The sequence below is a fragment of the Triplophysa rosa genome, linkage group LG17 (assembly GCF_024868665.1).
Source record: "Triplophysa rosa linkage group LG17, Trosa_1v2, whole genome shotgun sequence".
NCBI lineage: Eukaryota > Metazoa > Chordata > Actinopteri > Cypriniformes > Nemacheilidae > Triplophysa > Triplophysa rosa.
In genome coordinates, this window is record NC_079906.1 from 17,343,009 (window position 1) to 17,368,143 (window position 25,135).

Here is a 25,135-nt window from a genome sequence, read left to right on the forward strand (position 1 = left end):
GAAAGCAAAATATATCAGCATTTTGTTGAAATATCTTTCATTTAAATAATTCATTTAAGCAAGCTATGTGACTGAAGGTTTTGCATTCTGCATTGCAAAACAGATTTTTGATGTGGACAGCAAAGCTGCGTTTTTCGCATCTCCAGTCCACCGACACGGGCATAAATAAATTATCCCCACTTTCATTCGGCTCTGAAGAGCTTTTATTTTGCATTCCAATCTAACGTCTCGTTTCACACGTTTAACGCTCAGCTGCTCAAAATAAAGGCCAGAAGGACATTTTGACTTTGAGAATTACTTTCGCTCGGGCACAAAAGTGCATGTAGAGAAGATGACTGGTTTTCGAGGCTGTCAGAAGTGCCTATCGCTAGAGGTTCGGAGGCGTGACGGGGTATCAGGGAAGATGAAAGCTGACAGACGCTCACCAATTGGGAGAAAACTCTCAGACTGATGGGTCTTTAGTGGCCGTCTCCTCTCCTGAACGTGGTTTAGACATGCTGGTTGACTTCCACACTTATCCTTGTTGCTGGAAGGAGAAAGACAGGTCACTTAGTTTCTTCTGAGTGCTTTCGAGGATAAGACGACATGAATCACACACACAAACACAACTTTTCTATTGACATCACTGCTTGATGTGGGCCGGTGCACATGTATTATGATCTGTGCTTTAAAAATACTGCCCATTATTTTTGTGCAGGAGCAGCACAACCAACAAACAGAATTATTCGATTTTTTTCTATGAACATCAGACATTTTGCAAAAAATCTCATCCTAGACATTTCAATAAATTACAATAATTAAACATTATTAATATTTTCATTGTTAACCTGTTTGAACAAACATTTTTAATTTGATTAAATATTATTAATTATAATTTAAATATTAGGTTGTTTTCCTGTCTTTTTCTATTTAGTTTTAATGTATGTCGTTTATTTAAAGAAAAGAAAAAGTTATTGTAAATGATTATGTACACCAACAATGTTTTTTCTTTAGGTTCATTTAAAATCTTAGATACAATTTGTAGAATATTTGAAAAGTAATTATGAAAAATACATATGTTTATAATAAATGATTATGTATAACAAAGATGTTTGTAGCTTTTTTAAAATAAAATGTTATATGTACCGATACATATAATTTGAATAATACGAATAATTGTAACATATTTTTATAATTTGTATATAATTAATTATAATTATTTTTATATTTATTATATTTGCATTTTGAATGATTTTGTATGAATATATCCTGAATAATAAGCGAATTAAATGAATTGTAATTATCTCACATTCTATATCACTTCGTTTCAAAGGCTTTCAGATTATTCTTTCTTGACTGTAAAGAGTTTTGTACGATAGTAAAACAGCCCTAGATAGTCTTTCCCTCACCTTAGGAGGTTCCCCCGACCGAGGGTGTGATCCTGGCCATGTCCGTTCACGATATTCAGACTTAACCGTTTAGTAGTCAGATTCTTCCACTCCGAGTATCCCATCTCCGCACGAGTCGATCCGACTCTGTATTTCTCCTCCAAGCATCTGAGAGGAAGAGCTCTGTTGATTGGCTGAAAGATAATAGCTCCCACAACCTCAGAAACCGGCTCGCGGTTGCCCACGTAGCATCGTACTAATGCAGGGATGCTGTCGAACCCATCTCTCTCAAAGAAGTACTGAACCAGGGAATAGGCCTCGTTCATGGCTACTACACGTTTGTTGATTTTGAAGTGCTGGGCCGTGTTCTTCCACTGGCAGGTCAGGACGTAGTTTCCCGGGCTGGACAGCGAGTCTCGGATAAGAAAGTCACCATCTCGCTGGACCAGGTTTTCTGCCACCTAAAAAAAAAAAAGTATATAAAGTGCCTTTTTATGTTATGGGTATGTATGTGTGGCGAGCTACTAAATTAAATGTTTTCAATAATTTACGTATATGATTTGATTTGTGTAAGATACCGTTCCTTTGATAACACTTAAAAATACTTAAAAACTTGAAAAAGGTAGTGATGCGTTTCTACTCATAAATCTGGTTTTGTACTTACAACTTTCTCTCTAATCATGGTACAAAATGTGTGTCTAGTAAACATCAGAGGAACTACGTTTATGACAGTGATACATGGCGCGACCCAAAAATGAGTTTCTTTGTGGATCACCGGAGCATTCAAGCAGTTTAGAATGATAGATCACCTCTCCAAACTGAATTGTATATATGTCTGCTGGAAGTGATTCAGAATATGAATGAATCATAATAAGGGAAAGGTAGTCTAAACCAAATATCTCTGCCTGCTAGTAGAAAATGAGGACTGTTTTACAAAACAAACAGAAGAAGGTTTTGTTTTTTGTGTATTATCTAAAGTAACCCCAGTAATAAGTTACAAATCTTATACATAAATCATAAATGATATATATTTTTAGTTTGGATACAAGATTTTTATTCATTTCAACGATTCTTAGTATGGTTAGTATGCGTGCAAGGAGCAGCAGCGGCACCAGGAACAAAGTCATTGAGTTTTATTAGAGCTTTTATGATTGTTTTCAGGAGATTAAACTATTGTTCTCAGACCTTTTCTTGTGGGATTGAACAGCAGTTTATAGTTGTTATATGGTTAATTTATACTAATAAAAAATGCACCTTTTTAGTCTGAAAATACAAGTTTTCTTGAAGTGCCAAGTAAAGACCGAGATATTTGAGTAACACTTTACAATAAGGTTGTGTTTGTTCACATTAGTTAATGCAAAATGAACTAACATGAACAATTGTATTGACATGAACTAACATTAACAAAGATGAATAGGCCTACATGCTAAAAATGTTGTTCATTGATAGTTCATGTTATCTAATGCATTTACTAATGTTAACAAATCTTATTGTAAAGTGTTACCGATATGAATATGGTAATACAGTGTATTCCAGATTTGTGAATGACTCACTTGAGTTGGTTCTTTTAAATACAAATTGAACTAGTTTTAATCATTCATGTTTGTCAATCACTGTGTTTGATGTAAGTTGCTTTAAAATATGCTGTGTTGCCAAGTGACACAATTAATTAATTTCACATCATTAACAAGTCTCAATCTTTTATCCTCCATTATTTGTTTTGAATGACGGCCTTCCTCTTTCTCTTATGTGTAGATTGTTTCATTATCTTCTGACAAACAGGTCCGACTCGCCCAGCTGAAAGATGCGGCGCTGCGGGTAAATACAACCTGTATTACGGCCCACGTGCTGCCGGGGGCTTTGTAACAGCCTGAATGCGTAATAACAGGGTGTGTAAGGATCTGCGCGTTACACAAAGGGATAAATGAGTGTCTGTAGACTCACTGCTGACTTCTGTTAGTGTGTTGATAGATGTATACTGTATACACAGTTTTCTGAAAGACATACTGTAGTTTATCCATTGTGATGCGGTAACTCGAAGAAGTATGTTTGAAGAGCAGAAAAAAGTATAAATTGTCAAAAGCTATTTTTTCATATCAATTCTTGTTTTAAAGCCTTACCAATAGATTTTAACGAGTGTAGTGAGAGGTTACATGAAGACAATTTTAACTCTTAAAGGGACGGTTCACCCAAAAATGAAAATTCTGTCATCATTTCCTCATCCTCATGTGATTTCAAACGTGTATTACTTTCTTTCTTCTGGTGAACACAAAAGACGATATTTTGAAGAATGTTGGTAACCTAACAGTGCCTGCACCCATTCACTTCTATTGTATGGACACAAAGCCAATGCAAGCGAATGGGTGCCGATTAACAACATTTTTCAAAATAACTTTTTGTGTTCTGCGGAAGAAAGAAAGCAAGCAGGTTTTATTTTTGGGTGAACCATCACTTCAAACCCATTAAACTACATTGTAAAGTTGAACCTGAATGACTTTGATCACCACCAGTATATAAGCAATGGCTTCTGGATGCTGGTAGTTTTGTTCACGTGTTCCTTTAACGTTGAATAAATACACCTCAGGTCAAATAACAGTAACGACTCATCAATTAACCAAACTCGATCTAATACGTCTGCAGATGCATGAGTTGTCAGTTTCATGGGAATATTCTGCAAAAGGATCATGGGAAGGAGGAGACGTGCTGGTTGTCATGGAAGCGAAACTGTAGCTGTCAACACAGCCTTTTGTGAGTAAAGCTTGCTCCTAGATATCGGTAACTGTCCAATATATCATGGCTGGACACCATCAAGTACGATAAACATATTATTTTTTGTTGTTTGACGAGACAACAGGCGAGGAAGAGTTAACACCGCAATCCCAGATTTAGCTTTTCATTTAAAAAAAAGTCTGGGTGTGTATCTTGCCGTTCCGGTTCTGGGCAGGTTCAGTGCCTGTAAACCAGTTCAACGCGAGTACATGATGTATTGATCAATCTAAAAAGAATCTCTGGTCTTCGGTTACCTTGAGGATATGTCAGCATATGTGTTTTTTTATCAAATTTAAAATAGGTTCTTAAATACCGACCATTAGGACTTGATAAATGAATGCCAACTTAAAACAGGAATTTTGCCACCTCCATGTGCTTATAAAGAGTCCATCTGGCAGATAAAATTGTTTTCATGGCCAGCTTCTGATCATAAATATGCCTTCACTAAAGTTTCAGCCAAGCAAATAAAAATGAAAATTGAACTTTTAAAAAAGCCAAAAGACGAATATGTAGCAATGCAAGCCTAAGAAGCTAATCTAATTCCATGCTTCTTCTGTTATAAATAAAAATAATTACAATATTTAAATATCTTTTTTGAATGTTTTTTTTTTAGCATGAATCATATTCTTTGCACCATGTTAAAGCCATAGTATTTGAATTTTTGTATATATATATAATTGTCTTACCCTCTGTAGTCATCACATAGTAACGCAACAGTACGTTTTTTATAAATTGGCATTAGAATATATACAGTGCACTTTAGCCTGTTTTTCCTCATCTCTTAATCCCCGTTTCCAGCTATAGCAAACATGGCCACGTGCCTTCATTGCATTACCTTTTTCCATAAAGAGAGTGAATGTCTGAGTGCCAGAGAGAGGCATGACTAGGAGTCATTTAAAGAAAGAGAGCGAGAGAGACAAGCTCAATAAAAGTGTACCTGTCTTGGGATGGCTCCATGATACCAGGCATGGCTCCGCGGTTCCTCGCTGCTAAGTTTCAGTTCTTCCTCTAGTTCTTTGCGTAGCTTCTCTGGTGGACCATCCATGATGTACTTGTCCCTCGAAAACTGCACATAGATGGGAACAGAAGAGTCAATTAGAGCCATAATGGCCCTGTGCGTCTACTGTCAATCTGAGAAATGATTAAAAATGTTAGTTTCTCATAGACGTGTCTCTTTCTAGTCCTCTCTCTACTTTTTGATCTGTGACTCAGTACTTGACAGGCTACTGTGTGTCTCATGCTTCCTGTGCTGCTCTGTTTTGTGTCACAGTCGAAGCCCCGCCCACTTCCTGTCTATGCCTGCCTCCAGAAGCCGTGAGGCATAACACACACCTTTACCTGTACACACACGGACGCGCTCCAGTTGCTCGGAATCATCGTATGCTTTTACAGGTTAAGTGGAAAACTGTATTTCACAATTCAGTAACTTTAGGAGGTAAATGACTTAACTCTTATCATGGGCTTTTTAAAAGAAGTTAATCAGAGTCTGTAGAGTTCTTGATAAAGCGTACGCTTTTATTTATTTTCCATGAAAGTTGCTGTCAGTGTTTCAGGGAATAACATACTGTGACTCATGTGATCAGCCTTTCAGTGTAATACAATTTAAACACATTCACAACACATAGCACTTCATATCATGTACGTCCGTAGTTGTAATATCGCTATTATCGCTATTATTATTATCGCTGTTATCGCTAATAACAAAAAAAAAAAACATGCCATTGTTGTTCATACATGAATTATAGATTTATATTAATATTAATGTATATAATATTGTATATCAATTGAAATTAAAACTACGTTATTGATTCTTTGCGGAGGTCTAACATAAGTTACGTTTGGGCCACATAACGTTTGTTTATGTTGTTGCAGCTGAAACGTCTATATTGCATAATTGGGCAAATACAGTATAGGTCAACCAGGTATTCCATGCATAGATAAAAATGTTTAGAATAAGCTGGCAGTCGTAACCTATTTCAGATGAGTGATTTCAAGCATATTCTAGTGTTTCCTTCTCTTGAAGTGCTTGAAATGGCAGCTATGTGTGGTACCCGACCTCAGAGACCTAAAGTGGCACCTTTATACTCCAGCTGGTTGGCAGTGGGTTCTCACTGCGGTATTGCAGTTTATTCCTGAGCTAAATCTGTGTGAGTCACTGCAGGGCTCATCATTTCGACTTTGTAGTTGTGATCTATTGAGCGATACGTCGACATTGAGGCAAACGATTTTGGAATTGGTGAGTAACTGTGTTTGCACACTCAGTAGTGGAAACACAGAATTGATATGACAGTGTTTGTCTCTGTACTGAATTAATGAAGTAGACTGCGTCACTCAAACACACAGACGCACTGCTGTACTGGATGTTTTATTAATAAGTGCCAGCGTGTCCCTGTGGCCTTCCAGATTGAAACAGCTTGAATAGAATGTCCTGGTGAATGACTGTTTGGGGTTTTTTAAACATGCGGGACGTCTGTGTATGGCTGAGTAACTCTCAACGCTGCTGGTGTTGTAACCGATCCATGGTTCTCTAATGACATCAGTGCTCTTGAAGGGATATTTCACCCAAAAATGAAAATTCTGTCAACATGTAATCACCCTCGGATTGTTCCAAACCTGTATAAATATCTTTGTTCTGCTAAACACAAAGGAAGATATTTGAAAGAATGTCAGAAACCGAGCAGATCTCGCCCCACATTGACTCCCATAGTATTTATTTTCCCTACTATGGCAGTAAATGGGGTCCGAGATCTGCTTGGCTACTGACATTCTTTCAAATATCTTCCTTTGTGTTTAGCAGAACAAAGATATTTATACAGGTTTGGAACAATCCGAGGGTAAATACATGATGACAGAATTTGTAAAGAGTGATGTCATCAAATGTGTGATGTTGAAAGGAAACTGAAACTCTGGATTACTCTGTATACTTATATTATCTATTAAAATGTTATTATATCTCAAATCTATACTGTATATCATAGGGATGTAACAATATCAAAATCTAGCTGTACGATAATACCTTGGTATAAAGCCCGTGGTACGGTATTTGATAAAATTACAAATGATGACTTGGAAGCGTGCCATAAGCATCCTCTTTTCTTTATCCTGTAATCATAACTGTTGTTTTGAGGTATGAGTTATAGTATGAGACAGGTCAAATGACCTAAAAATCCCTTTTATAAAATAAAATAATTGCACCAAATGGACCTTGCTAAAGGTAACATCTACTGTATTATTTTTTCTAACTTTCTCTATGTTAGGCCCGGAAGACCTATCGTTTCATACAGTCATGTGACCACGATAATATTGAGACAATTTTGCTATTGCGATAACACAATATCGATAATATCGATACATCCCTAGTATATCAGTTTTGGTGTTGTCGCATTAAAAAACATAACATTTAAATTGAACAACTCTGTTTCTGTTACAAATCAAATAAGCACATTGTGGTGATGTTCAAAGGCTCATGTTTCTTATAGAGTCTAGGCCGGCTTGAGTGCATGATGTCATTCAATTAAAAAAGCATTTAAACGAATATTCTCAGACGTCTGGACTCCGTGCGATGTTTTTTCAAGTTTGTCAGGCAGACAGAAGATGAGCTTGTTTCATTGTGATGTTGAGGAGATGTTTAGCTGTCAGTTTCTCTATGTCTCCAGTGACTCATAGTCTCAGCAGTGGTCTGTCAATCACATCCAGCGGTTATTAGTCCTGTAGTGACCATAGTCAGACACTGTGGTCCACCACAAACCACTGAGCACAAGCCTGCAGCTGGACATCTCAGATCTAAGGCCTTTTTTATTTCTGGGTGTACTGTAGCTTTAAAACAGCTTTTAGAGAGGGCACAAAATAGTTTTGTATACTATATTAGGATGTACTGTAGTTGTAATGGAAAACATCACACACAGACAGAAATAGTATGACATGATCTGTCTGCATTCTTAGTATGTGCTTTCAACACATTTAACACACACAAAAAATTCTGTAAGAAATTCAGATTCGGTCCGCGGAGCGGCTGGTTTAGATGGTCAGATGTTGTGTAAGTGCTGGAAAGAGCCTAACAACCCCATTGAATTAAACATTTCTTTGAAAAAACATAGTAAAAGCATTTTAGTAACTCACTGGGCTTATTAAATTTAAATTATTCATCGTGCCATGCATTGGACATTTTTTTCCCTTTATATGGAGAAGCTTCTAAGAGCCTTACTATGTATAGACTGACAAACCCAGACCACAGCAAGTACTGAAATACACACTGATGCCACTGGTATTGTAGTGAGGGACGGGCGTCACACCCTCTTCTTTTAGACAACGGCAAGCCGAGCCAACACCCCACAAGCCACAAATTACAGTGACCAGATGATACAGTACATAGTTTTAGCTTAGCTGGGAAGATTTTGTTGTTCAGTTCAATAAAATGACAAAAAAAAAAAGAAATTAAACCAAACAAATTTGTTTTCTTCTTTTTTTGGACCCACATTCATGTTTTTAAGTTTACAACCAGCTTGCGATTGTACGCCAGCCGATGTGATGTGTTTCTGGCACGGCCGTCGCATTCATTCAGCGCTACGACATTGCCTCATAACTCTGCTTTAAGAGAGAACGCTGATCCATTTAGAGGTCCGCCGAAGCCATAAATGTTTAAAAATAGCCAAAGCTCGATTGCTGGAGAGCAGCTCGGTACCGCTAGCAGAAGCAGTGTGGATATATTTGTCCTGGGAATCGATCACTTCAGCACCTCGGCTTTTAATGTTGCAGCCGTTTATCTATCGTAATTTATATCTTCTTGCATGATGGGAACATCTGATGGGCGGATGGATGAGATTCTTTTTAAATGTTGCTGTAATGTTTAACTGTGGCTCGGATTGTTTGGATTTATTGAAGGTCGGTTTCACAGACACGGAAGCCAGGACTGTGCCTTAGTTGAATTAAGATATTTATGTCGCTTTTATAAAAATGCCTTAGAAGAATACAATACTGGTGTGCATCTTGAGACAAAACAATGGCACTGAAATATTTTAAGGTATTTCTGGGCAAGTTATATTCAGTTAAGACAGGTCACACATTCATTTTAGTCTGGGACTAGTCTTAAGCATCGTCTGTGAAACCGGGCCTAAGAGTTTTCTTTTTTGGTTTATCTAAGTCTTTAAGACATCACATCAGCACGATGACTCCAGTGCACATTACATCACGTCATGGTCTGGATGATGCTAGATTAAGGCTGAATTTGATCTCTCACGTGCAGTGAGATCACAAGATGATTTTAAATGATTTATCGTGGATGAGAAATCATTCTCTTGTTAACTCTATAAGGTCTAATCTCTTTAGTGTATATGGGAACTGCACATCCAGCAGGTTGGATTAGGAAATTGTGCAGATTATGGCAAAGTGCAGGACTAAAGGTGGAGGTCATGTACCTGGGGAGTAAATTCAGATTGACTTTACATGTTGTGATGGAACCCAGCGATCAAACTAATCCCATGCCAGATAGTTAGTGGTGCTTGTTTAGCAATGTGCTGATGCATTTTTTGAACTCATGCCTTGTTTTTAATATACAGAATATATTCCTTCTGCTTCCTGTGGGGGCTTGGAGGATGCAGACCCCCGGTCTTAAACCTGAAGGTTGATATTCCCAGGGGTTTGGGGGTCATTAGTGGCCACATATGGGCATGAGAATCGACCATGTCTGGGCTTTGGAGTCGGGTCACACCCTTCCTGAGCAGGAGTAAACAAGAGTGCCATCAACGTGTCCCATCAGTCTCCTGGGACTTTAAACGCAGGTCCTCTTCCTCTCTTATCTGACCAACATCACACTGTCCATTAGATTGTCCCCAGGGTGTCTGCCATGTTTATGTGTTTCTTGATAGGGCACCATAAAACTCACAGTCTCAGTCGTTTGGAGTTGCGAGTAATGATAATGTAGGATTTATTATTCATAAATCTATTATTTTTTAATTCATTGAAAGTTATTTTGTATCATTCCGTGAGTCTGCATAATGTGGATGTGGAAGGCAATATACAGTAGGCCAAAAAATGGGCTATTTTCTCTCAAACCCCCGACTCTCTGTCTTATTTAATCACATTTTATCCATTTCAATCTACAGTATGGTTTACCCCATCCCCCTCATTCCTTTCCCTTTTCTGTTCCAATCAGACCGGACCAGACCTCTATTTGTAAGGAAGACAGAAGGGGAGATAACAGCTCGGGGCAACTGTGCTGGATCTCTTTGAACTTGGCCTCTTTTTAATGTGTCCTCGAGCGTGCTTAATTTGCCATACAGCTATAGAGAAGAGGGATAAAAGATGGAGAAATAACAAAATTGCTTAAAGCCATCCTAAAGCCTTGAGCCTGGAAAATGCCTTGAAGTCCTCGGAGTCGCTTGAGGCGTACGTTCACAGAATTATGTTTTTCAGAACATTGTTGAAATGTGAGTACCATAAGATCTTAAAAGAAAATAAGAAAATTCTCAAAAGTTCCATTCTTGTTTTATATCTTGATATATGTTGATTTGAATTGTTAATAATAAGAAAGAAGAACAAATGCAACAAATACATCTATACTGATAACGCAAAGAGATCTCAGATGTTTGAGTCGAATCTGTTTGTTCACTCTGTCAGGATGATTTTATTAAATGCTTTGCTGAGTAATGTTCCCCAAAACCATATTCTTCTGTATATCACTGACGGGTGGTGAAATGGGACTGTGCTACACTGTGTCAGCACCTCTCCAGTAACCTGTCAATCACACAGACTTCCTGCTGTCCCACTGCTCTGTTGAGTTATTATATCTGTCACAGTCATGAGACTTCAGCTGTGTGTGTGTGTATGTGTGTGTGTGTGTGTGTGTGTGTGTGTGCGTGTGTTCGAGCGTGCGTGTGTGTATGTGTGGCCTTGTTTTATATCCCGGTGGGGACCTAAACCTGAACGCATCATGCAGTGTGTGATACTATGCTATATAATACTAGATCGAAAGTGTCATGACCATTTATGCTCAATATTTTCTATAATAACAATGTTTATATATATATATGTTTGTGTGTGTGTGTGTGTGTGCGCGTGTGCGTGTAGTACATATATAGTTATTATATGAATTTTATATTATATATTCTTTATATATTGTATATATTCTTTACGCATAAACACATCAAATTCTTCTCGTTTATGATTAATTAGGCTATAAATAGATGGATTTTATTTTAAAATGTTTTATGTACATTTTGTGTGTCATGTTTGACTCAGATTAGTTTTTAGTTGAATTTCCCATAAAAAAGATCTTGTGCCACATCTTTACACCCACACTAAGCTCAACGCCTAAACGGTTAAATAGAAACTGACAAGAACAATTCATTCGATTGGGTCCGCATCCATAAGGTGTTAACATACACCTCTGCTAATCAAGTGAGCCTGTTTACTAACCGGCACCCTGTCACGGTTTAAGATTCACAACTTCACCCTGCAGCTTTTACTTTCCATTGCTGCCCCTTACACTGACCAAAATAAACCCTCAAGTTGTTTTTAGCATTGAAATGTACTCCTCTCTCCTCTCTGCCAGATGTAGCATTCTGTGTCCCATGCCTCTCCTAATAACCGTTCTGTAAGTGACTTCCTCTCCAAAAAGAAAGAATCTATACAAGACGCACCAACACTGCCCCTCTGTCCCTCTAACTCCAAATGACCTCCAACACCATCTGAAAGACCGGAAGTCTCCATGGCAACCACTGGTTTTTGAAACAAGCCCAAAAAATATGGACCACAACCGAGACTTTAGAGGGAAGGTCTGCCGAGTTGGTCGGCCAGACGTGAGAAATAACAATCATGCTGCTATTTATGGCCAAATCATCCCCAGAATCCTAAAATATAGACTGTTCTGATAACCATGCCAGGAATTCGCCAACGCTCTACGTGCAATTAAATGGAAGATTGGTGCATGAACTTCTCCACATTCTTGCTGTTATATGAATCACTCAGTGTTTTCTGGAGGGAATTGTGAATGAACATTTAAGTTGAGGATTTGAAGAATTTATTATAGGCATTTTTGTCCCATCTCTATTCAACAGCTGAAGTTTCTCAAAAATCTGCACCCCTCTGTTGTGTTTGGGATTTGATGGATCATTGATCAATAGTTTATGTGCCATTGGACAGCAGCAAGGGAGGGGAACACATTAGGGTAACCGCACATGTCCACACCTGCAGAGACTGACAGAAATATAACAATCCGCTCAATAAAATCCCAGATATAATCGCATAGTTTATTAGCCACAAAATCTAAAATCGTCATGTAATGTTAGTATCTGAAAAGATGTTTTAGTCTCACGCTGGTTATGTATAAACCATAACAGCCACATGAAAAGCCATTAATTTTATATCACTCCATCAATTCACTCAAGCCAACCTGAGCCCCTCTCTCTCTCTCTTATTGACGACACATTAGATGAGTGAACAAAACCGCGTGCGTTCACACTTACAGTCAGATCCATTTAGGAGACGGATCAAAGAATTCAATCAATACGGTTTAAATGCTTTTGAAAGACAACACGGAGAGTAAACTAAACAATGAAAAGGAAATGGGAGGAAATGCACTCGCACCCCTCATGTGTCCCGCATGAGAAGAGATGTCTGCCTGGCGCCTTCACTTACTATAATGAGAAAAGCCGTATATCTAAAGATCCCAGACCAAAGACCGCCACAATAACACTACACACAGACCTGCTTTACAACACCTCTCAATCTTAATCTTCCCCACCACGTTTTCTGTTCCCTTTTTAAGTTATTTTGCTCAATTCTCTACTATTTGCATCAGATTTTTTGTAATACAGCATAACAGATCTACATAAAATAAATATAATTACAACAGCATAAACTAACATATACTTTTAAATGTATTACTTAAAGGGATAGTTCATCCAAAAATGAAAATTCTGTCATCGTTTACTCACGCTCATGTAATTTCATAACTGTATAAATAACTTTGTTCCGATGAACACAAAGAAAGATATTTAGAAGAATGTTAGTGATTTTCAGTTCCGGGACATCATTGACTACCATAGTTGGAAGAATTAAATGGTAGTCAAAGGTGCCCAAAAACTCTTTGTTTTCCTAAATTCTTCAAAATATCTCATAATGTGTTCAACAGAACAAAAAAATGCAGTATTTTTTTTCCTACTATGGTAGTGGATGATGTCACAGAACTGAAAATTGCTAACATTCTTCCAAATATATTTCTCTGTGTTCAATAGAACAAATAAATTTATAAAGGTTTGAAACAACCTGAGGGTGAGTAAACGTTTACAGATTTTTCTTTTTTGGATGAACTGTCCCTTTAAGATCCAGCCGCTTCAGTTAACTCAAAACAAAACACATAATTGTGAACTTTTACTCACCTTGGCTCCAATAACAGAGCTCTTCTGATAGAAACAGCACAACGCTGCAGTGATGCTCTGTAAAATGTTGCATCTCTCCGTCATTTCACTTGTTTCGGTACAACTCATCACTCAAAATACACTCAAGACAATTAGATCTCCAAAACTCACTGCCTCACGCCTCCCATGAATGAGAGTGAGTTTTTGCGAGAGTGACTGTATCTGTGCCGTCTTGCCGCGAGTGTGCGTGTGTTTGCGTGCTCATCGGTGCATATGCTGCTCCATGCTCTCACTCTCACCCCTGGGCAGCCCATGTAAGGAGCTGTGCTAAAATCCATGTGATGTGACTCTCCAACCAATCAGAGCGCAGCCATCTGCGGGAGCACTACACAGCCAACCCCCCCAAAACCCATCTCAGCTTGGCAGAAAACAGGCACGATAGAAAAAAGTAAGGTGTTATTAGGGCTAAGATTTCTTCAAATCCTCAGCCATCTTACAAAAATATCTCTTTACTTTTTTTGTAAAAGCTCTTTAAACAAGGTTTGTTACATCTTCTTAAACCACTAACGTAACAATGCTAATAATAAATATTATGCAAAAAAAATTAATGTTTAAAATATTATCTTAAACTTTGATCTTTGGTTGTGGAAAATTTGCTGAACGAATATTAGGAATAATATGGATGTAATGATACACTTAGCTCATATTTCGAAACAATACACAATACTGGTCTCACAACAGGATATTAAAAAATAATAATAATAATAATTCAAATTACAGATTCAATTACAAAACATAAACAATTTTAGATTTTTGTTGTACATACAACTTGTTAAAGAACTGGCATTCAAGACTGACTTGAAACTTATTTATATTAAATAAAAGTGTATAATAAATCATTATATATCATGTCACAAAATATGGATACAATTGTGGCATAAAAGATATGTTAAACAGTGCAGAGAGTACTATATAGACAATAATAAACAAAAATGCAAGAGCCGGGGGATGTGTTGACATTTGTAAACATTAAAGTCAGCATGAAATTAAAAACATCAATTCAAATCGATTTACACAGTTTTGCAGTATTCATTATACATTATTTATCCGTGCACATTATTGTTTAAAAAAAAATAATTTGCACTTGTGATCTTTAATCAAAAACGTTAACCTCCACCCCCCTCGAAATGACCTCTCTTCACTTCTGGTCACCAGGAATGGTGTGAGGGCGGGGCTACAATGACTGACAGATTGCAAACTGGATTACAAATCTGACTCCATTTTGTTGGCAACACCCAACTTTTAACGATCCAATCAGTACTCGATGAATGAAATCAAGTCCCGCCCCACATTTTTTTTCTCATTTCAGAAGTTGTTTCACTCGGATACACGTCACGATACAGAAGAAAAAACAATCGCTGCTTCCGTTTCATGCCGACTTTAAAGAGCAAAGATTATCATACCAAAACAGGATAAAGAGCAAAGCAGAGAATCAATGTAAGCACTGCTTCCATCTGAGATCACGCTGAGACACAATGATTCTCATATCAAGCAATTCAGAAATCCATTGCTTCACTAATGACATTTAAAATGAATCTCTCCAGACAAGACAGATCTCCCGTAGAGCTGTTGTCCTAGCAAACAGGGAGAGCTGATCCCATGTGACAGGTCTGCACTGAGGGACCAGGACTGTGTCTTTTAGCAACATCCCTCTAAACTCCAGCCGTCTTTCATTATCAGCAGGGGGTTATAGGCTATAATATAAAAGAGCATTCCCCCAGCAAGAGAAACTCTCATCCCCAGCTGGGACCAGAGAGCTCCCAGACAGCCGAATTCACTCACGTTTCCTACTGGGGTTTATATAACGGGACTACTCGGTCTCTTACTCACACACACAGCACTTAGTGTTATTGGGGCTAGCTGGCTTTTGTTGAGGGGGGCTTTTCTTGATCGGCCTGTTCATTAACAGCATTACGATTCCTGTCATTTTCACAGAAGGTAACCCCCACCCTGTTGAAAAGGCTCTTGGACAGAGCACAAAAAGCACTTGAAAACCAGAACGAATAGAAGACTGAAGAGAATTCATGTTTTACAGGCCATTTGAGCATATTGAACAAGAGTTTATAGAGTGTGGTTGTCTAAACATTAAGGTGTGAATGACACAGACACGTACATGTGTGTGAGGCGTGTGTGTGTGTTATTTGCCCAGTTGATGGTTATTTAGTTAAAGCACAAACCTTTATCATTGTATCCAATCTCTCAAAAAAGTTTTTGTTTATATTTAACTGTTTTCATTTTGTCAAAAGAGTAATGTGGAGATTTTGGCGGCATCTAGTGGTGAGGTTGCGAACTGCAATCAACGGCTCACTCAACCCCTCCCATTCAAAGCCCCACTACGGCAACTGAGACGGGACAAATGTGTCATCACGTTTTCATTTCTTTGCAGGAGATAACGTATTTACGAAACACATTCTGTAAAGTAGTTTGTCCATTTAGGGCTACTGTAAAACAACATGGCGAATTCCATGCAAAGGGGGCCCGCGGTGTTTGTAGATGGAAATAGCTCATTCCAAGGTAATATTAACATAACGCCTTATTATGTAAGGTCTTTATACACCTCTGAACACATAGTTATGCATATTATATTGCATTTCTGTCAATACATCCTCACACACATGGACCTTTGAGTTACAATAGAGTTCTAAAGTATTTGGTTTGTCTTTTGTCTTTGTGACTTCATGCACTCGAGCTGGCATGATTCTTGTTATCTCAGCATAATCTGAGAATGTCCCAAAAAGCATCTTGCTTATTGTAAAGGAGGCAAGAAATTTTGATTTTGGTCAGTGTCACATCTGCCTGTATTTAGTGACCCAGAAAGAATGCGGTATGAATGCATTAATATGTCCTATACATTTTGCATCCTGTTCCTTTGTTTAACATTTTTACTTGGCTTATTTAAAATGAGCTTTCGAATCCCATATTTTCAGTGTGGACTTTTAAACCCCACTGTAAAACTTATCTGTGTAGGAAAAATAATTTCGAAGTACTCCAGCAACATTTTTGGATGCAAACAGTTGGATGATCAACAAGATTTGTTATGTTTCTTCCAGATTGCTCTTAAGAGGTAAACAAAGACATTATAGTTGGCTGGCACACCCGCGGACCAACAAAGGAATGTTCTGCTGAGAGTGGGCTCCTAAACTACCTCATTATGCACAATAAAAGCACCATGGCTCTGCGAGCAAAGCTACTTTTATGCTACAGTCTGCTAAAGAAAGACGTCCGCCTGTTGTTTAAGGCTAAAATACACAAGACATTTGCTCAGATTTTGCCCAGATTTTCAGTCTGGACTTGTTGCAGAAAGTCTGTGCCAGTCTGCAGATTTGATCAGTTAGTGTGTTTCTATCTGAAACTTTCTAAAAGTCTGCAAGTGTATATGATGTCTAGTTTTTAAAAAATCTGTTCATATTTTAAGTCTTGTAGTGTATTCCAGCCCTTAATGTGTTTCTATCTGAAACTTTCAAAAAGTCTGCAAGTGTATGATGTCTAGTTTAGAAAAAATCTGTTCAGATTTTAAAAGTCTTGTAGTGTATTCCAACCATTAAGTACATACGAGAAAAAGATGCTATAATGCTATAATGAAGAGAGTAAAGAATGTTTTTAGCTAAATTATATATTTATATCACAGGTTTCCTGGGACACCTGAATTGTCATGTACATTTCTTGCTCACATGCAAATCTGTCAAAACCATATTTTAGTTGTCATGTGGTCATTTGTGATTACAGTAAATATGTTCCCAATTATCTTCTTCACCCTAGATATTCTGGGATCGGGAATATAATGTTCCACGCTTCCATAAAACTTTACATATGTTTTTCTTACTGAAATTGTTAAATGTTAAACATAATGCTAGAAATCTGTACCCACCATAAAGTTTCTCTATTACAGTAAACATAATAATAAACCATGCTGATAAAGCAACAACTATCCTTGGAAACGTACATATGGTTTCAGCTATAAACGTCAGTCTTTAACCTTAGAGGACTTGATTTTTTAAACTATAATGTTGATGTTATGTATTATCCCTTAGATACATACGCTGTGTTATGTGGATGAATCAACACTAGAGGGCGCTGTGCCACATGTTGGTTCAGTAGCGATCTCATTGCTTGTTTTAGTGGATGCTTTTGAACAAATGGCTTTCTTTATAACCCTTCCTGTAGATTCATACTTTGTTATTTAGTTAAACCTCTCTTTGCTCATAATAATACATGGATACATAGAAGATCTTCCTCTTTGTTTGGTTTAGCACCTGGGAGATAAGGAAGCTATTTTATCTTACTTATATCTCAAATTGTTCGGGACATTTTACTCGGTAATGTAAGGTTTTGTCAATTAAGATCACTAGTCAGCTTTAATGTATATATTCTTGGATGTTCATCAGTATGCAATATCTGATCTAAAAAGTCTCTTGAGGTAAAGATCTAAAAGTACAGACTTTAATAGCCCTGCATTAAAGTCTGGAACACCAGCCAAAACATTATTCTTCAATGCATCCTAAACCACATGCTATTGCTTTCATTTAGATTTAATGAAAGAAATCTGGATATACGAGCAAAGGTTATATCAAAGAAGAACAATAAGTTACAGAATTTATAGGTTTAATGGGTACTTTGTATATGTATGTTTACATTTCACGGACAATCTATCAGTTTGTGCTTTGCTCTGAGGTTGCGTTGGCTTTTGTTTAAATCTTTGTTAACAAAACAAAAATATCTGGCCATATTATGTCTAACATGTAAATTAGCCTACTTAATGTTCACCTTTTGTTTATGGAACTGTTCTATAAAAGCTGGTTTTATTGAGCATTAACACTGCAAAAGGTTTAAATTCCAGGAAACACATAAAAATACACTAAGTAAAAAAAAAAAAAAACTTAAGTCACTTTGGATAAAGCCACATTGCACTTGTTCTGTTGTACGAACTGCAGGTTTGCATCTGACTTACTGTCTGATATTCAATACAACAGCGCTCATGTCAGTCTCTTACATCAGATTTTTATTCTAACCATTTCTCTGATCGTCTGAGGGCCGGAAACCATCTGAAGTGTTCATCTTTGTCCATGTATGTTCTCTGGCATATGTGTTCAGAGAGGGTGTAGACTGGCTAAAGAGGTCCTTCTGTGGGACTGGAGGGGGAACAGAGATTCATTGTTTTAGTAAAGCTCTTTCATGAGTGCTTAGCAGCTTACTGAGCAATGGACAGAACAAGTGTGTGTTGTGTGTGTCTGTATGTGCACGTGAGAGACAGAAAGTTATTAGGTTCAAGAACCCACTTTTCAACCAAAGATGTTTTGCTATGTAAAGTTTGGGAAATGTGCACTATACGGTTACTTACAGAAATTACGAAAAGATCTTGATGCTACATTATAGAAAATTTAAAATAATTTTTTGTCATTGTCAGGCCAAACCCACTGTTATTTTTTTAGTTAAAGGACTTAAACCAACATTAAAGTGTCTCATGACAACTTTTATTGAGCTTTTATTGTTATTGGTTAATGTTGTTTAATATTTATGTTTAACTTAACCAGACACCACGGGATATCCTTTTAGATCTGCATTAAGATCCATTTGAAATCCTCCTTTTGTGTTCAATTGTAAAATAACAGCTGACAGGGAGCGTAAATAAGAGTTCCTTAACCAAACATGGTGTTGATGTGTCTATTTGATCCGAATCAAATGAGTCACAAAAACAAGTCAAGTCACATTTCTAAAGTGTGTGATTCAGCCATCATAGCCAGATCCCTGTGGAGAGAGATTTGATCCCACCCTGTACAAAATAAATTATATTTTTAAACATTAAATCATCCAAACAATTTCCATTCCACCCTCGTCTTTGATGATAATAGCTACAATTTTGCGCCAGATTGTAACCGATCTCTGCTTCACACGCAATGATGCCAGGCCAAATGATGGCGGAAATACAAAAAAGGCCTGGTGGATAAAGGACACACCCTCTTATATTTATTGACTAAATGCTTGACGTTACATAGTTAAATCAGTCAAAATTACCAGTACACTATTTATTAAAATATCGGAAACCACCAAACTAAATCTCAACCCTAGCCATAATGAAAACCACTGCCTGTTTATAGATATAAGCAATTTTCCCTGACAATGCTAAAGTCATCTGACTTCAGGAAGTGACATCAGCACATTAGGTCTGGAAGTTAATTATCCCACATTTGTAAAGACTGACTTCCTGTTAACTAAAACATTCCTTAGATAACAAACAAACGCTCAAAATTTAGGTCAGGGAAAGTCAATACAAAATAGAAATGCGGAGATGAAAGCCATAAGATTAGAAAAAAAGCTCTGTATTAATGACTATTGATTGTTTCCACAATCCGTGTTTACACGACAGACCTTCACAGACACCCAAACACACAAGTGTTTTGAGAACAGTGGGATAGGGTCTATATTTACAGTTGTATTCACCGGGTTTTTAATGAAAAATATATATAGGTCTATAATGGAAAATGTAATGCAAATATGCAATATATTAAATAATAAATTTCCATATTTTGGAACCAAGTGCTTATATTTTTTAATATATGAGTGACAATTCCTTATGCATAATTACATATGTTGTAATATGTTAACACAATATTTAATTCTATGCATATAGAATATATACTGTATTAAAGGATGTAATATAGTTTAAATGTAGTAAAATACATTTTCTTTGCATAAGCAGAAACAGAAAACATCTTTAAATGGCAGTAAAGATTCACTTCAACTAAAGATTCAAGCTTGAAGAGTCAAAGAGTCAGTTCAAAGAGCTGCATTTATACAGCAGTGTATAAAGAGCCAGTGTGTGGATGTCATCTAATCGAAACATTTCATGGTTATGTTACTCCCCTTAGGATATATTGTGTCATCTCTTATAAAGTTCACTTATACAACCCTCTGATTAAATCTGACAAAAACATGTCTGGCCATATTTGATCAGAAAATCATTTAGTACCATTGGGAATTTATACCCAGTATATAGTAATATTCTTCATTAATAATCATTATCGATTAGGAAATATTCATATAAAAAACTGTATGGCATCACCTTGATGATCAAACATTGTGTGTTTGTGTGTTTCTCTGTGTGTGTGTGTGTGTGTGTGTGTGTGTGTGTGTTTGTGCTGTTTACTGTGATTTTTCTGCGTGTGTGAGGTCAGCTTGAATGGGGTTTGCTCTTCACAAATACCTGAGAGACCCCAAGATGAGCCGAAGCCTTCAGCAAATGAGAAATGAGTACAGGGTAGAGGGAGAGAGGGGTGGTCTGACAGAGGTGTGTGTGTAGTAACAGCACACTGTGACAGCTCTCATCACTCGGAAGCCATCAAGGCTGCATACGATCACTCTGGAAAATCTCATTCATTCAATGCAAACTGAATGAGACATGTTTATGTCTCACGTCTTAGTTTAGCAATGAAGAGCTTTCATAAACTCATGCTTCGCTAGGTCAGGGAACGATCCTGCCGTTTGCCCTCTCCTCAAAGTTGCCTCTGCTATTTAAACCGCACATGTTGCTCGCGGGCTCTCGAAACACCATCAGATAGACACAACAGGTCATTTCCTGCTTTTAATTGGGCTGTTTTAATTGAGGATGTGTCTGCAGGGGCCCTCGCTATGTAAAAACTCGGGGATCGTCAGATCTATATCGGAAAGTTTGGCTGTAGAATTTCCTGCATGGGTTTTATGAACGGCTGTGGATTGAAGTCTTGCACGTCCGAGATACGATATATTCAAACATTATACAATCCGCTTAACTCTCCACTGGTCAAACAGCACGTAAGAAACATCGACACGAAGCTCAAATGTTTACAAAACCCATAATACTCGCAGCCAAAGACGCACACTTTTTTATCTCTATGAATCTGATGCAACCAAATCCAAGTGTGCAACGCAACACATATATTTGCTCAGTGAATAAACTATCCTACATATCCTACAAACAGTAGCACCCTCGACTGATGTCCCTGCAGGACGTTCCTGTCCTACTTTAAAGACACTACACTTACAAACTCCTTAAGCTGAAGAGTATTGAATATCTTAAAGGCTCAAGTAAGATCATCTCTGTTTTCCACAACCTTCACGTGTTTTACATATAAGATCATTTCACTCACGCACAGCCTCAGGTCATCACCAGCGTGTTACTGTCATAAAACTATCATTCAAACAAACACAATGATAAAGGTAGAAAGTGAAGCCTTACCTTGACATATTCCATGGTAGGATCCATGCCAGCGGTGTCCCTGCAGGAGAAAGTGAAAACTCTCTTTAGTGAACACATCAGCTGTCGGTCTGTGTAGCTGTGTGCGTGTGTGGAGCTCTGGGCAGTAAAATTGGACTGGACACTGACATGCGTCCGCCTAGCCTGAGGTCATCACACTATAGACCACACCAGCTTCAACATATGGGCTTGTACGCCCACCATCCCCCCAAACACACTCGCATCACAATTCCATCCACTCCACATAAACACAAATACGTGAGATTGAAACAGACAGTTTAGATACTGTACAAGAGGAAATGCCTCATAACGCATATACTTGAGAAGTCTTTAAGAAATTGAAACAGAAGGTTGAAAGGTTATTACTGGGCACAGCTGTTTGTAGATGTCTGGAGGATTTTACTGCTTTGAAACAAACACACTGTGATAGACACACTTTTAGACTTTGTAACTCTCTCTAGAATAGATGTATACGCTTTCTTAAGACTTAAATCCAAAACTGCAGGAATATAGCCAAAGGAAATTAATTCCTTGAGACTCAAGCAAGATTTCCCACAGGGCTGCAAAGACTGTAAATAAACAAATTTCAATGTCATTTTTAAAACAGAATCTACAGTATATGAATAGAAGATAGTGTTTACATGACCTCTATATGCCTGCTTTAAGCCTGCGGTCTCTTACCCTAACTGCAGAGATGGCCCTTGGTCAGTTCGGTGCCGAGTTGCATTTTTGATTTATTTCGTTTCTTTATACGGACCGTGGAATGCAGGAAACACAGCGGTGAGGAGCGAGTCGCTGGAAAGAAGCTACGCTGCAGTTCAACGCTTGTTAAAGCCGCTGAGGTGCACGTCTCAGCCTTTTCCCCATTTAGATCTTTCTACGCCACCCTCGCTCTTTCTGCCCCCGAGTGCCCTTACCCAGAATTCCTTTTATCTCGGCTTACACAAAAACCCGACTTTCTTTCCCTTGTTCTCCCTTTCTTTCTTCCTTTCTTAACAGTAGGGTGTGTGGTGACCTATTTCAACCCTTAGAGGGATAAAAGTGGCATTCAGGTTCAATGTGAAGGACGGTGGAACCTAAGCGAAGACCTCATACACCGAAGCGTCAGATAACAGAAAACATGAGGATGTTTGTTGAGATATTTTTGTTTGGTTTTCATGTTGGGCTTGTTTGTTTGGTTTTCATTGATTGAAGTTAAAATCTATTCTTTGCCATAACTGATGTCCTGTTTCAAGTTGGGTTTCCTTTTGAACATTCTGCACAAAAAAAGCTAGTCTAGAGGCTGGAGGTCAGACTTTAAAGTTTCAAACAACTTCAAAACACCGTGTTAGTGCAGTATAGCAGAACTTTGTCAGCACTCCCACATGTAGGTGACCCTAGAATGACACAAGTTTAGGACCTGCCCATTCCGTGATATGTGCAAAGAGAGGGCATGTGGGAAGGGCACGGCCCCAAAAGCATCCATCTCTGATCATTCTGTGCCAAGCCACGGCTGTATTGTGTGTGATTTGGTGATTTGTACCCTGTTTAACCGCTAACCTCTTACGAAACTTCCCCAGACAGAATTGGAAAGCAGAGGGAGGATACGGCAGGAGAGATGGACAGACTATTATTGGGTTTCCAGAAACAGATTCATAATGTTCAAGTCAAATGGGGCATTTGGCATGTCACTGTCTTAAAATCTGCCATATGCTGCAGTCAGGAACTATCACTCACAACCCACACATACATGAAAATACACAAATAAATGAACAATTCACAGGCATGACGACAGGGGCGATGTGGCCCAGATTCACAATACAGCCATAGGAAGGCATGTTAAAAAACTAAGGTTGCAGAAATGAACACTGAATTAACATCCAGTAATAAAAGATTGTTTTTATTCAATATGACATTATTCAGAATGATTGACAGACAGCACATCTCCAGTTTCCTAGAGCTTAGCAACTTTAATAAAGTTACATAACACTAACAGGATAGACCCAACAAAGACCCAATGTTTGTTAACGCACATAGAGCATTAATATCATAAGTAAATATTTTATATTATACTGGCAAATATCAAGAAATAAGCTAACAAAAGCTCTCACGTGAATCTGTCTATTAACATTTAAAGTGGGATCCAAAAGTGGCAAATCAAAGAAAAGTTTTGGTGTAAAAGAAATTTTACATTTTTGATTTTTTTGGAACTGCTCTTTGGGACATTCTCAGATCATAACGTCGGATTTAAAAAGATAAATTGACTCTCAAAAGAGATTGTGTTAACTTTTGTATTAAAACACCCTTGCACACATTTCAGACATGATGATTGGCTCACAGTGATGACATCAGTACAACAGCAAAGAATCAGTGATTTCTCTCCATCAGAGATTTGATTGTTTTGCTTATTGTTTACAATGTGTCACCTCTATCACAAATTGCACCAAAACTGGAACAAAGATAACGGTGACGTACAGACACGTAAGAGTGCTGAGCTGTTTCCATCAACAAATAACCACTTGAATCAGCTTTAACAATTCAAACAAATGACACTGTTGTTCATCCATCATCTCTTTAATCTGCCTTATTCTTTATACTGTATCTATCACTTGATCTCTCTCTCTCTCAATAAATTCTTTCATCTCTGTCGAGATCTGCAATCCTCACTTTAACCTGTGAAACAATATGTGTGTGTGTTTTAGAACAGCTGCCTTACACATGCAGGTCGAACGCCTCAACATTTTCAAAGGATTTTTCAAGGAATAGTTTACTCCAAAACTTTCTTTTCCCAAAATGTTGCAATAATTTCTTCACATTCATGTTTTCCCAATCCTGTATGGCTTTTTGGTTTCCTTTGTGTAAGGAAAAACGTGTCCTTTATATACAATGAAACTAAATTGGAATCAGGGCCTTGACGTTGGCAACATATTGCCTTTTGTGTCCCAAAGAACAAACTCTTACAGGCTTGGAACTACATGAGATATTTCCATTTATGCACTTATCAGACACAGTAACCTACAGTGCAATCAAGGTAAGCATCATATCATTTTAAGTGTTTTTCTTGGTTATTGAATCCAAAACCTTTGTGCTACTAACACAATGTCAATTTGAACAGAATTAAAATTTTTGGTTGAACTGCTGCTTTAAGATGCAACATAATGTGCTCAGCTCAAGTACTGCTAAGCAGATCTTCTCCAAAGGGGCAAATAAAGCCCCCAGGCGTTTCATCTTGGCTTCAATTCAGAGTGTCTGCTCACCTGCAGACAGACACGAAACCAGCGCAGTATTCTGCTGCCAAATGTTCACGACATTGACATTTAACCACAGTGCCATCCTGCTGTCTGACCTTGATAAATGGAATATCAGAAAAAAGC

The 25,135-nt window shown here is 37.8% G+C and overlaps 1 protein-coding gene and 1 long non-coding RNA gene across 5 annotated transcripts in view; one reads left to right on the plus strand and one right to left on the minus strand.

Moving 5' to 3' along the window:
• bcar3 (BCAR3 adaptor protein, NSP family member) overlaps positions 1-25,135 on the minus strand; it is a 56,976-nt gene that overhangs the window by 4,062 nt on the left and 27,779 nt on the right. For 3 of the 4 annotated variants that reach the window (XM_057356810.1, XM_057356811.1, XM_057356812.1), the window contains 4 exons: positions 21,765-21,804; positions 5,074-5,202; positions 1,389-1,828; positions 426-526 (listed from right to left, as the gene is read on the minus strand). In XM_057356810.1, the coding sequence (XP_057212793.1) occupies positions 426-526; positions 1,389-1,828; positions 5,074-5,202; positions 21,765-21,804 (710 nt within the window). Of the gene's footprint in view, positions 1-425; positions 527-1,388; positions 1,829-5,073; positions 5,203-13,513; positions 13,732-21,764; positions 21,805-25,135 lie in introns of those variants that run through there. The other variant, XM_057356813.1, reaches the window with a different exon arrangement.
• LOC130568133 (uncharacterized) lies at positions 5,239-11,775 on the plus strand. The gene is made up of 3 exons (XR_008964675.1): positions 5,239-5,571; positions 9,692-9,913; positions 10,288-11,775. It is a non-coding gene; the product is annotated as an uncharacterized LOC130568133 (long non-coding RNA).